Source organism: Spermophilus citellus (genome assembly GCF_964194105.1).
Source record: "Spermophilus citellus genome assembly, chromosome: 15".
Lineage (NCBI taxonomy): Eukaryota > Metazoa > Chordata > Mammalia > Rodentia > Sciuridae > Spermophilus > Spermophilus citellus.
The window spans coordinates 50,143,198-50,158,011 of NC_138195.1; the positions used below are offsets into that span (position 1 = coordinate 50,143,198).

Below are 14,814 nucleotides of genomic sequence, written 5' to 3' on the forward strand. Positions count from 1 at the left end.
GTAAAACTGGCTTAAACAACATACTTGGCTATTTTTTTTCTTTAGTACTAGGGATTAACTCAGAGTCACTTTACCACTAAGCTATATCTCCAGCCATTATTTTTTTTTAATGTTTTTTAGTTGTTGATGAACTTTTATTTTACTAATTTATTTATATGCTGTGCTGAGAATCAAACCCAGTGCCTCACACATGCTAGGCAAGGCTCTGCCACTGAGCCACCATGCCAACCCTCTCCAGCCAGTCTTTATTTTTTTATTTTGAAATAAGTGTTACTAATTTGCTGAGGCTGTCATTGAACTTGGTGATCCTCTTGCCTCAGCCTCCTGAGTAGCTGGGATTTACAGGCCTACATAACTTTTTTTTTTTTTTTTTTTTTTTGGTAGTGGGAACACTTGAAATCTACTCTCATAGTGATTTTCAAGTGTCAAATACATTGATATTAACAAAAATCAACTTGATGGACAATAGACCGCTTGAACTTATTCTTCCTAGATAACTGAAGTATTGTGTCCCTTGACCAACAACTCCCCAGCCCCCATCTATTTCCTACCCTAGCCCCTGGTGACACAAGACTGGCCTATGCTCTGCCTCTGTGGGCTGACTATTTTAGATTCCACATGTGAGCAAGGTCATATAGTTTTTCTTTCTGTACCAGGGTTCCTTTACACACCATAATATCTTCCAGGTGAGACAAATAAAGTTAATGAGTGAAATGAAACTAGGATTGGGTGACCACGGTGACCTCAAGACACATCCCCAACTGGAAGGGCAGCATGCACCTCTCCACTGTCTCTCCCTCTGTGGGGCACACCTGGCCATACCCCTTCCTTACTTTACACCTGAACCTGACTGAGCAGCTAAGTGTTGCTGGGAATGAAAACCCACTGGTCTCACTTTAAATCCATGTCCATGGATTCCAGGGGCCTCTTCACACTACTGGGGAACCACTCCATTCTCCTTTCTTACCCTATAAAACAGCTCTCCTTGCCCTCCCCTACACTTCCTCTCTGGCTCACTGCACCCCTTCCTCCAGTAGCCTCACACGTTGTCAAGAAGCCCACTCTGTCTGTGCCCCTGGCCTTTAGGACCTTCTGGTCCTCTGGTTTCCTGTTGTGTTTGGTCAATAACAGGAACCTGAAGGAGACTGGAGGGTGGGAGGAGATGAGTTCCCTCCCTGCCAGGTCATGGAATAGTAATTGCAACACACCCTAATAAAGGGTGAAGCTCCCCCTGGGCAGCCATTCCCACACCACAAACTCTCTCCAGCTTTGGAAAGTCCTTCCCCTTGTCCTGCAGTACTAGGGTTTAAAGTGGTTCCCACTTATAGAAGTTTCTGAGATGCTTTGCCACCTATTATTGGTTTTTCTTAACCTGCTGCCCACATCTTCATACAATCCCTTTATCAGATTCTCCTCCTGTTTCCTGCGCAAGAGTGTCATCTATTTCTGGCAGGGACCCTCACTGACATAGCACCCCTGTTTACATCTCCAGACCTTCCCTCTTCCCAGAACTCTGCACATTGGATGCACTGACTTTATGATAACTCCATGTGTATGTTTAGTACATGTCTCCTACTGATTGTGTCAGCATGTATTTGTGAAGACCATAAAGCACAGAAATGAGACATATTGCACTCCCTGATAGAATTCTTCATTTCTTACCACCCCAGACTCCTCCAGTTCTTCCCATCTAAGTAAGATGGAGTTGTCAACCACTCAGTGCTTATGACCCAAATCTAGGTCTTAGTCTAGATCCTTATGTTTGATTCCTTACTTCCTCCATCAAATTCATCAATGGATCTTGCAGATCATCTGAATATGGTCCTAATGGTCCTGTGGTCCTAATTTCTCACCCATACTATGCAATGGTCTAAGTTCCTCACCTCCATTACCTCACTCACTGCCATGACATCCTATCCTCTGCAGTGCAGGCAGGATGACGGTATCGGTATCATAATTTAAAGAAAACCATATCACCTGCAGCTTAAAATCAGCAATGAACCCAACCTCTTGGAAAAGTATGAGAGAAGCCTCTGCCTTTCTCAACTTGTCTCAGACCACTCTCCCTGCATCTCCTCCCCCAGCCATACTTCTTGTGTTCTCTGAACACAAGGATGTTCTTACCACCATATCTCTTCTTCCTGCCTCGCCTCTACATGAGGGACTCTCTCTCCTCATTTTTATCTCTGCTCAGATGCCACCCTTCAGAGCAGCCTTCACCTACACCCAACCAAAATCAGCAATGAAACTGTGTTTGCTCGTTCACCACAAATTTTAAAAGCCTGTACTCCTCTCCTCCCAGGAATGTGAGCCTCGTGAGAGTGGGGACTCCTCTCCATTGCTCATGACTATCCCCCTGGACACCCGTGCAGAGCCTTCTAAGCATTATGAGTGAATGAGTTTGATGAGTGAATGAATGAATATGAGGCCTCCCATGATTGCCAATTTTTCAGGAGAAACCAGTAAAAGGAATTTTCACATAAAAGCAGACGAGTTTTTTTCACGTTGGCAACTGATTTATGTTTTAAAATTGTGACTCAAACAAAAATCATATCTGCAAGCCAAATGGGGTCAGTGAGCCATGAGACCATGTTCCAAGGTTATTTAAAAGAAAAAATATTTAGGGACAAGGAGTAAAGGACAAGTTTCCCAAACACCCATCCCAAAGTGACCTTTGGAAGACTGGAACTGGATGGCTTCACTCCTCTTTTCTGAAGCACTGCATTTCAAAGTTCCTGGGCTCTAGAATTCATTAACTTCTTTTGTTTCTCTTCTGCAGCCGAGGGTGCAAACTCAATATTAGATCGTCATAATCTATTTTTCCATTTTTACAAAACTTGTTTAGTTTCATTCAAATCTCCAATGTCCTTTCTGTGGTTTTCTGCAGTCTTCATCTCTTTGAAATCCCCTAACTGACAGCGTTTGCTCTGACACATCACACACCACGGAAAATTACAGGCTTGTTGTAGCTGATTGTGTCAGTATGTATTTGTGAAGACCATAAAGCACAGAAATGAGACATATTGCACTCCCTAATATAGGAGGTAATTTGTTTTTTGGACTGCCTGGTATTTGTGACATTCATTAGTGAGAGATGCAATAGGAAATAGAATTACACAAATGGGAGCTTCTTGTTCTATATGCTATCTGGGAGGTGCACATGATGTACTGCACGGCTGTGCTCCCTAGCCTCCTGTGTGTAGTGCTGAGATGTGCTTCTGGCTTTTGTGTCCAACATCTGGATGAGAACACAGCCTTCCCCTCCGGAGGGCCTGAGGCTGGGGTCAACCCCACGCACCCCCTGTCCCTGTCTCTTGTGAACTTTGTTTTCAGGATACTTCTGAAGAACAGTTAGGTTCTATGAACTGGGTAGGGAGGTACTTCTCTCTCACAATAAATAATGGTAATCTTTTCCCAATTTACAGAAGAAAATTTGAGTTAGGGAAAAGCTCAGTTAAAAAGAAAAACATGCTCCCACACCCTGTATGTTCTTTTTCCTAATTTTTTTTTCTAACTAGGATGGGTCATTTGCTAGAGTGGGTGGAAAGAAAGAAAATCATAAGCATCAGTTGTCAAGGTTCATTGTTCTGTGCTTAGCACGTCAGCCTCTCTCTCTCTCTCTTTCTCTCCTTGCCACATAATTAAGAGTACAGGCCCTGGAACTGGACATTCTAGATTTAAATCCTGGCTTTATTACTCACTAACTGTATGACTCTGGGCAAGGTGACTAGCCAGTCTGTGCCTCAGTTTCCTCACATGCAAAATGGGGAATAATCACGCTACCTGTTTCAGAAGATTGTGTGAGGAGTGAGTGAGATCATAACACCAAGAAGGTAGTTAGTACCCAGAACAGGGCTGGTACTCAGCAAGCCCTCTATAATGACATGTTAGCATTACCAGATTGGCAGAAAGAGACTGGGTTTTAGAAAAGGAAAACCCAGTTCCCACCAGGACTATGCCATTTGTTGTGTGCTCCGTGGCCTTGGACAAATCATTTATATTAATTTTATTTGGGGTGGGGAGTTACTGGGGATTGAACTCGGGAGCACTTGACCACTGAGCCCCATCCCCAGCCCTATTTTGTATTTTATTTGAAGACAGGGCCTCACTGAATTGCTCAGAGTCTTGCTAAAGTTGCTGAGGCTGGCTTTGAACTTATGATCTTCCTGCCTCAGCCTCCTGAGCCACTGGGATTGCAGGCATGAACCACCATGCCTGGCTCATTTATATTAATTTTGTACATGAGGAAGCCAAAGCCCTTAGTGTTTATCAGGACTTACTTTCTAGGGTTATTTGGAAGATAAACCATAGAGAAGATAACATATCTAGGACAGGGCTAGCTTTGAGTAGAAACTCATTAAATGAAGTCAAGTACACTTTCATAAATAATTAAAGACTTAAAATACTTAATGTTAACATTAATGTTGAGGTCTGCCTGGGCATTGGCATCACATATTCCTGCTAATAAATTTTTCCAAGTTGATAGAATAGAATCTATAGCCCTTCGATTCCCTAAGCTCCTTAAACAGCTGTAAGGGCAGAAATATGCCATGAAACACAGAAGCCTATAAAATCCTGGGCTCTGCCTATAGAGACGACACAATTGCAGCTGAGACTCTAGCTATTTTCCTAGAAGGTTGCAAAAAGAAATAGAGCTATTTTGATGTATTATATGAAATTAATCCAAATTCTTTGAAATTTTATTTGGCACTTATAGTAAAACTCTGATAACTCTCAAGAAAGTTTGCCCATATAATATTAAGAACACTAGACAAGGGACCAGCTCTCCTGTTGAGTCCCTCTGGGTCAGCAAGAATCAGGATGACTTGGAGCTGTCACTTCTGCTCTCTGGGCTTCAGTATCTTCGCTTGTAAGATGAAGCAGCAAGTCACTTAGCTTCCTAGTTCTAAAAATTTATTATTTTAATTCAAAGGTCTGGAATTGACTACATGAAAAGGAATCTACAGGGGGCATAATTGAAAGCACATATCTGTTTCTTAAACTTCTGCACCATTTGATGCCCATAGATTCGTTAAGTAGTTTCAGGGTCAGAGTCCTGTCCATATGGAAGCATGCCCATCAGCAGACCAAGATGTTTATGGCTGAGCCAGAAAGAAAGGTGGATGGAAATAAAACTCTTACCTTTTAACTTCTTTGGCATCACTTGCGATGAAAAATCCTAAAGTACCTTCTTGGATCTTAAGGTGGTTTCCAGGATTAATTAATATACTGCTCAGTGAAAAAAAAAAAGAAGAAGACACATATGTGAGGTCACATTCTGAGTAAAACTTTGAAGGCAACACCATACTGTTGTTTTTATAGGGGCCCCACTAGTCTAATGCTTTCTCCACAAAGGTTTATCTCTAGACCTTGATTTTCACTGGCCGACACATTTAATTGGAGAACGTCATCATTAAACTCTACTGGTTAAACATTGGGTTGGCATACTCCAAGTCGAGGAAATCAAAGTAAGTCTTTGCTTTAGGGCTAGGTTTGCACAATGAGGCAATCTAGCTGCCACCATGGGCCTTGGACGTGAAGCAAAGTTCCTCACAATACATCCCTTTTGAAACTCTATTGATGTTCAGCATTGAAACATCAGTGTTCTAATGAAGTTCTTGCCACATTAATTTTCCATTAGATGATAGAGCATTAATGGGACCCCTATATGCATATAGAAACATACACACAAACATACCACATATTACTTTGAGGAATGGTACAAGCTACCCATAATCAATACAGAAGCAAACTGAATGTCTTCACATCATTGATGAGGACATGGAAGTAGACTCCATGTAAATCCTAGGTAGGAAGAATTTGTTCTAGACAGAAAATGTAAAAGAAAAATGCCACAGTTGGATATAGGTAATGATTCCAGTCTGCTATTTATAAAAATGTAAGGGGTATTTGAATAAGATGTATGGTTAGCATATTATTAGGGGCAAACTGTAGCTAGAAAACAAATGAAAATTACCCCTAAAGGGAAGTAGGAAGCTAAATATTCACTGTCCTATTTCAAATTGGTATAAATAGACTAGCTGACCAAGTTGTGTTTGGACTGACAGGAGAGATAAATGTGTCCTAATCTAATAAATGGGCAAAACAAACAAGTTTAATTTTCTGCAGATCAAAAGTAGAATATGAGAATGTTTTACCAGAGACTGAGAGGAGGCTTTGGGCTTAATAGGTACTGAATTGGTGATTCTAACTGAAGCAATAGACAACAAAAGTATTCTTTGATCTGAAAAGCTGGTGATTAAGGTAAAAGATATTTGGAATCGGTCTAAAGGAAGTGCTCACATACCCAAAACAACCAAGATGGAGGAATGTAATTAACATGTAATCTTTTTCTGCTGGTAAAACCATTCCAGAAAAGTGTCATGGCCAAGAGTGATCTGTCTGCAGCAGTACAGGAAGGGCCTGGGTGAACTTTTGTTCTGTTGGGAGTGTTATGAACAAATCATTACTGCACAAATAATTGTGGTTAGAACATCCACCATTACCTATAACAAGACCTGACAGGAGGAAATCAGGCCTGTGTCATCACTGTTATTAACACTAAATAGTAGCAAGAGTCTATGAAGATTTGACTATTCTATCCCAGAACCACAGACAGCAATGAAATTCCTTCCAAATCAGAAAGCAGTAGTCCACACTAATAGCACAGCTTATAACAGGCAATAGCCTTACGCAGGCACCTCCTAATTACCCCTCTGCCAACTCACACACTGGTATCACAGGCCTCTGATACAGCATGATTATGAGGGGAAAGGGTCAGAGCTTATATAGTTTAGGTGGATTTCTTATCCAAAGTCAATTAAATACATGTTAGAAAGGTGGAAATATGAATTCTGCTCATTTTCTTAACTCCTTTTCTTGCAAGGTAGCACTTCCGTCTGACTTTGCAATCAGAAACTGGGTCCAAATCTGAGCTCTGTCACTGAGTTGCTGCCTGAGTTTGGGCAAGTTACTAAACCCTAGTACTCAACTTTCACCCCTACAAGAGGAGGTTCATGATAACAACAGTCTTCCTTCAGAAAATGGAGTGAAGTAATGTATAAAGAGCTCAATGCATGATGGGTATTGTTACTTTTGATTTTACTTTTAGTATTTTATTCTTGTAAAAAACAAAAAACATCCAAATATATTTCATTGTCAATAGTTATCAGAGTTTCTTTAAATGGCTCCATGGGATAAAATACAGGGCTTCTTATCAAAATACCCTGTCCGTAATGAGACAAAGTTACAGGGATGTACAATGCAGGTTGATGCACCAGGCATCCATTAAAAACCCCGTGCACTTCTGGCGCCTAAAAAAGATAGTTCCTTAAAGATTGAAAAGTCTATATTTCTAACATAAGAATGGAAGAAAAGCTTCTGAGTAGGGAAAAAAATCCTCACATGATTTGAGCAATGGAATTGAAAATGTGACATACATCATCTTGGTGACACATGTGCACAAAACAAGCCTCCCATAGACCCCTGCTTCCTTGCCTAACATTGTGGGCCTCATTAATTGCACTCCAGTGAGCGAACCCGCCATGTCATTGTGAAATATGATGATAGCAAGGTTCCTATCAATGAGAAGTTTCTTTTCATTTCCTTTCTTCTTTATCTACAGTGAACAAGAATTGGCCCTTAGTAAAAATTTGGGATTGGCATTCTAGAGAGTACCGATTAAGATCATTCATTACAAACTTCAAGCTTCTTTTGGTCATGTTATTGTGCCAGAAAGGAAAGATTTTGGCACTGACATGAGGTACACTGTCATTCACCATTAATTGTAATTGGTTTTTTTTTTTTTTGGTACATATTAATTATATAGAAAAGAGGGTTTCATTGTAGCATATCATACATGTACCTTACATAACTTTCCAATGGTGGGTGAGCACTCAGGTAACACAAGTCAGGCCCCATCCATTTGGATCCCTGGCTTTGGGCATGTGGACACAGCTAAGCCTCATTTTCCTCATCAGTAAAATGGGGATAAATAATCACTAGTTTCCAGTGTCTTTAAATTAAAGTATGTACTATTCTCTGAGAGATATAGTAGGTCTTTAATCTATGCTTTCCATTAATTATGAGCAAGGTGGTTGGAAAATGAGAATAAATAAACTCTCATAGGACCACAACTCTAACCTCCACTTTGTCCTTGATACTAAAAACCCACCCAAAAATTAACTCTTTTCCTGACTGCAGTACCTTAAATACTTTATCTCTGCACAAATCTGGAGATGAGCTCATTCAGAATGGCTTTCAGCAACACATGAATAGTGCCTGTCCCTTAAATCTTATGGCTAATGCACATGGAACAGAGAGCATTTCCAGGGGCCTCACGGACTGTGCAATCCCAATATCCCTTCCTGTGGGTGGGGTGGGAGAATTTAGAGAGTCCTTATGGGAGGTGTGAAGCAGCACCATTTGCAGATACCAAGGCAGAGCTGAGATAGCCTATTGGGTGGGACTTGAAAGAATAACCCCAGCCCTTAAGAAAATGAAAGAAAGAAACTGAGATGCATAAAGATACTAGCTGTGCTGGATTCAACTTTTATATTTCAGGGTCTGGGGAAGAAGCACATGCCCTTGTTTCCAGGGGCCCACAACATTTCCCTATGCAACAGGACTGAATTCCAAAGACTCTTTCAGGAAATACCTTACTGTTTTTGATAGATCAGATTTTAAATCTTCTATCCACATTCCAAATCTAGAAAGTTTAAATAAAGTGTTAATCCTCCTCGTCTGGAAAATATAAAAACATAAGGATTTTAGACAAGTAACTGTTCTTACTTTTTCCAGGAAAATGCTTACTACCCCTAGAATTTTTTATTGACCTCCTAATGGGAATATCTAAAATTTTTCCAAAAATCTCTTTAGGAGACTATTCAATGTTAACTCATTTTGTTTTTATGACTGCCAAAAGTCCCTTTTCCTATGTGCCACTTTAAATCAGTTCTCTGGCTCCAACTCTATCTAATTCACTAGCTTATCAGAGATAAACTTCAAGATGTGTCATGTGAAGTATCCAGAAAAATCTCTAAGAAAAGAAGACCATATATCCATTAGCAGAATTCCAATAAGGACATCTTGGCAGGGGTAGACATTCCCTCATTTCAAGGAACATATAAATTACCCTGTTTTCTATTAACTTGTTGGTTTCAATTGAAAGCACCCTATGACAGCTGGTAGCACAGGGCTGGTGTGGCCCCTTTCATTTTTGCTCTCAAATTAGTTCCATATCTAGATTTATTCTTTGTCCACCCATCAGCATGTAGAATAAATTCATATTTTCTGTAAGGAACCCATCATTGAGTAGAGGGGTGCAAAACATAATCATGTTCTATTTACTTCCAAATTTCTCTCAGTAGCATGCAACAAGACTTCTCAACTCTTGTTGAATGAATGAAACTTTTAAATCATTGGTCTCAGTTCTGAGTTTTTCTTTCCTTCTCAAATAAGATGAAAGGTAGTTCCCTCTGTTCTTTCCAAACCATTAGGCTGACCCCAGGAATTACCACATCTTCTGGCAGATTGGTTACCAAGCTCATAATCTCTGGGCATTAAGTATAAATATGAAAATATGCAAAGACACAGTGAGTCACTTAGGGAGTTGGAGCAGTTGATTTCAATATTGAAAGTAGAACTCACTCCGAATGAAATTTATGTTCCTAAACATAAGACTCATCTTTGTGGAATGGGGCAGTAGGGATCAGTCCAAAAGGGAATCACCTGTATTGGGATTCTTTGAAAGGTATTCACCTGCACTTCTTTTATTGGGCAATTTATTGGGCATTTCTTGGTGAACACTGCTCAGGTTGGAGGACCAGGGCTTGGTGGGGGAGCAATGATTTTTTTCCTTTTGTCCAACATTTACAAATAACAATGGAAATACTTAGTGATCCATGATCTCTTCTCTTTTTTTTATTTTATTGTTGGTTGTTCAAAACATTACATAGTTCAATCTGTATACGGGGTAAAAATGGGAGTTCATAACCCATGATCTCTTCTTCAATTGTTATAAACATAACCTATTTATTGTTTGGGGATATGACCAAAGATTGGCAATTCAAGTGACACAGATCTTGTTTTAAAGAAAACTTTTTATCCACTATGGACAAATATGATAGGTGTGTATTTCCCTCCTTCCCCTCCATTTCTGGTAGGTGTCATGTACCATTCCCCAAGCAATTAAGAAAATATCATGGCTCATATGAGAATACAGTTTATACTCAATAATATGGTAATTATAATTGTGTCCAACAAACTAATGGGACTTCATTAACTGTAGCAAGCAAATAAGAACCAACTCGGACTTCAGCTCATGCTATGCCCAGATATCGCACACCACTGGGATGGGCCTGTCTGAACACACACATTAATATACAATTGCTCTCAGTTGGGATTTGTTTGAACCAAATGTACCCCCTCTAAGAGCCCAACTGCACTGCAATTTGTGGGCTGTGTTAGGGCACAGCTCAGAGAAACCCCAAGTCTCAAACCATATCACCTTTTTGGAACTTTTCATCTCTTCTGGGCTTTCAATATGTGCTGCTGGAGTCCCACACAACTACACACACACACACACACACACACACACACACACACACACACACTTTACTTGAGGATATGTGTAGGAAGCACAGTTGTGTATCCCATGCTTTAATATATTAAGCCCAGTTCACTTCCATAGAGACAACGTAATACAGGTTGCTCCCAGTTGATCAGACTCAAAGGACCAAAACCTTGGTCCCTGGGGGATATTGGCAAGGATTTGTTTAGCCCAAATCCACCTCAATAATTTTAGAAATAGAATATTAAAATATATTTTGCACATGTGAAAATATTAGCCACGTGGGGATGGAGAGGAGAGAACTGATCTGAGAAGGACAATGCAAGCTATTTGGTTCTGGGAGCAAGCCATGTCACTTTAGGACAAGTCATGCCTACATCAAATCATGCCTTCACCACAAGATAAAAAGACTCAAAGGCCAAAAGCCAACAGCAGAGGTGCAACCACTGTGGACCTTTGAAGATGCAAAGTGTTGCAGTAACTTCTTGCAGTTGGATCATATCAATAATACCAAACTGACAGGAAGCCACCTCTATTATACATCTGCTCCAAAATCACAGGAGAGCTGACTGTGGAAAGAGTTACACACACACACACACACACACACACACACGTACAAACACAAACACATGACAGTGATCACAACCACGGAGAAAAACAACTCTTGGAAAGATGAACAAGTAGGCCTTGCAACGATCTGTTTTCAATAATACTCTCTTAGAGAACACATTATTGAAAAACTATGTTGAAAATTTTAACCAAAAAGTAAAAAAAAAAAAAAAATGCCATTGATGATGATTTAGTCATGCTTCATGCAACATAAAACAGCAGCAAAACAGGATGAAGTCACACAGTGGAAGAAGTTGAGCTACTTCTTATTAAGAAATATTGAGTTTGTCCCAGTAAACAGCACTCCTTCAGTAAATCAGGTGTGATACTTGCAATTTAATAGCAGCGTTCTTCATCTTTACTGAGCACTGCCCAACAAATTAAATTCTTAAAATGAGATCACCAAAATAAGGATTGGGAAAAAATAAAATCATAAGGGTTTGGTGTCTGTTTTGTGGTGAAAGGACGGAAACTGTGCTCTACAAAGTGGAAACTCAACACAGGAAGGAGGAGGTCACAGGGAACGTGGATGTGGGATGTGGACAAAATGGCACCCGCATCTGGTGGACACCAAGACACATTAGGACAATACAAAAACAGACACAAAGGGCTGGAGAGAAGCATCCTCCTTTTCAACTTTACTAGTATTTGTTCCCATCATTGGTGCCCTGACTGAAAATAGGATTATGCCTTTTCTTGTTTTAAGTTTCCTGCAAAGAAGTTAGTGCGTCATCCAAAAGAATCAACAAACCAAACAAGGACAGCAACAGGCTACTTTCCGTTTTCATGTACTCTAGTTGGAGAGGGATATATATATATATGTGTGTGTGTTTAACATATATATACACTAGACAAGGGAATGAGATTATATATATGTACATCTATATATATAATCTCTCTCTTCTTGAATTCTTGGCAAATGGTTAGTCCTGTGGTTAGGAGTGAAGACAGAGGGTGGAGGTTGGAAGGAAAGTTAACGAAGAGTGCATACCGCTTTCGGCTTCTGCAAAAACGACAAGAAAAGAATTTAAAATCAAACAATTTGATAATAAATTGACTGACACCAGAAGGAAAGAAGGACTAAAACCTTTGTTTCAAATCACTTGAAGGATGCATGTGAAAACAAGGTTTTTCAGCAAAGCATGAAAACAGTATCATGGGGTGAAACCAATAACAAAGGAGGCTGTTAAACACAGGTTGAAGGCCAGAGGGTGGGGGGAGAGGGAGGCTTCTCCGCACCTAAACACCTGGTTAGTTACAAAATGTGAGAGGGAAAGAAATGGGGGACTTTTTACATGAAGAAAGAAATAAAATTGTTTTCTCAGGGAGCATCCAAAAATGCTTATTTTAAACATGGTCATTATGTTGGATGAGTCCTGGGTTATCTCAGGGGCATGATCCACATTCCCTCAGACACACCTTTTCCCACAAGAACCAAAGTTCTTCCACACTGAGACCAAGCCACATTTGAGGATCAGAGCTGGCAACCATACACAGAAAGCCAAAACAAAGCCAAACAAGTACTTTTCACCTATTTTTTTAAAATCTGAAAACATATATATATATATGTATATATAAATATGGCTTTGTTGAAAACATCTCAGATTTATGAATCAATTAGAGGGCCCATCAAAGAAGAGATTTTGTTCTCAGGGAGATCACTGAGTTCATTTTGTTAGAATGGTAACAGCGAATTCACACTGAACCATTAATTGCCTATCCCTCTCTTTCCTTGTGACCAGGTAGGAGATTGGTCAAGGTTTACCAAGCAGTCTCCTGCCATGAAGTTATTCCAGAATAGTAGGAAAAACATGATTTGCATCATCATGACACTTTTTTTTTGGTGGGGGGGTGGAGAAGAGAAATGCACAAAAGTGATAAAGAGAGAACACAGAGTTACACAAAGATTTACTGATTTGGCAATGTGAAAAATATAATTTGCAAAAACCCAGGATACACAAGCCCCCCCCCCCCAACAGGTACAGGTGAGGACTGGCAAAACCATGGGCAAACAATCACCCTGGAAAATTCCACTTTATCTGTTGAACAGTGAATAGCCAGGGCCCTCTTAGCTTTTTCTCATTATTTTTCACTTTGCCAACATGGAAAAGGAAAATGTATACATATATACATATCTGTTAATTGCTAGAGCCGTATTCTACATGTGGCCACCAAATCTACCACTTCATCTTTCTCTGGCAGATTTGGATTTTCAAAGTAGTTCAGCATTTGATCAGATTGACTTTGCATGCAATCTGATCTGGTAGTTAAGGTAAGAGAAAACATTGGATTGGACTTGATTACAATCCAGTGTTTTGTGGGTTCTTTATTATTTATTTATTTATTTGGGGTCATAGACACAGACTGTACATTTGGAAGTCTGGCTCTATTGGGGCATTCTTCCGGATAATGAAAACTCCTTAAATGATGATAGAGGAACCTTCTAGTCTTGCCCTGCATCTGCTCAGTTTTGAAGGCATGTGCCAGCAGGTGTCTGCATTCTACCCTTGTGCTGCAGGAACAAATGATTTACCATAGGAGGAACAGACTCTGGATATGTCATTTCAGAGAACAAAAGCCAGAGCCTCTCTCAACCAGCTCTCTTTCTTCCAGAACTATTGATAAGAAGTGGGGAGAAAAAATCATCTCTTTATATTTGATCTTCAATGCATTCAATACCCCATCAAAAAAATTCCATGTTAACATGATGACACCCTCTTCCAGCCGAGATCCCATGTATTGACTGGTATGTTATCTATTTCAACCAGACCCTGTCCCTCATCAGTCTGATTTGCACATAATTAAGTGAAAAATAAATAAATAAAGAGAGCTCCTGCCCCCGAGCTCTGCTCTCCTGGCTAATTTACATGAAGCTGATATTCTGCCACCTGGATTTCAGCTGCAATGGGAGAAGCACATATGGTACACAATAGGCTGCTTGTAATTTGGCTATCAAGAGGGCTGGTGTCTCCCATCATGGCTCTACCCCAGGCCTGCTGTAAAGGAGGTCTGAGTCCACCTGCTTCTTTCTCACAGGGGTAAACAAGGATTTCAAGAAATGGTCTTGTTCCTTGTTTTATGCTTAGAGGGCAAAATGCCCATATTGGCGTGATCAGGTGAAGATACTCGAATGGCTCATCCCTCTCATCTGAGGAAATCCTCTCTGAATACCCAGTTGAACTTGGGGTGCTAGGTTGGTCTGAGATAGGAGCTGCAGTGTCCAGTTGAGCATGCTTTAAGTGTACCCCTAGGGTCAGAGAGGTGTTGCATCAGTTTCAAAGCAAATAAACAACGTATAAGAAAGAGGGAGTAGACTAAAAGTTCTCAGAATGAACACTCACACATTTGGATGTCAACGGGTTGCTGGGAGGTAGCCAACTTACCGGCTCTCTCGGTTGGCGGACTTGTACTCAATGGCTATCATTAGGAGCTTGAGCTTCACAAAACACAGCCTGCAACGAGATAGAGAAGCCTCACAGTCAGTGCTCCTGGATGAGCCGAGACACACAAGGAACACTGTTACGACCTTTCAGTCTACAGATACAGTCTTTATCCAAGGGGATCCTCACTCCTCTGTGCCAGTGCCAGAGAGAGGGTGGAAGCTACAGCCCCCCTCTTCCCCATTAAACCTGATT

The 14,814-nt window shown here is 40.4% G+C and overlaps 1 protein-coding gene across 9 annotated transcripts in view; it reads right to left on the reverse strand.

Moving 5' to 3' along the window:
* The window catches only part of KCNMA1 (potassium calcium-activated channel subfamily M alpha 1), a 705,800-nt gene that overhangs the window by 129,069 nt on the left and 561,917 nt on the right, over positions 1 to 14,814 (reverse strand). For all 9 annotated transcript variants that reach the window (XM_081267518.1, XM_081267514.1, XM_081267517.1 and 6 more), the window contains exons 16-17: positions 14,563 to 14,631; positions 5,143 to 5,229 (exon numbers count right to left, since the gene is read on the reverse strand). In XM_081267518.1, the coding sequence (XP_081123644.1) occupies positions 5,143 to 5,229; positions 14,563 to 14,631 (156 nt within the window). The remainder of the gene's footprint in view (positions 1 to 5,142; positions 5,230 to 14,562; positions 14,632 to 14,814) is intronic.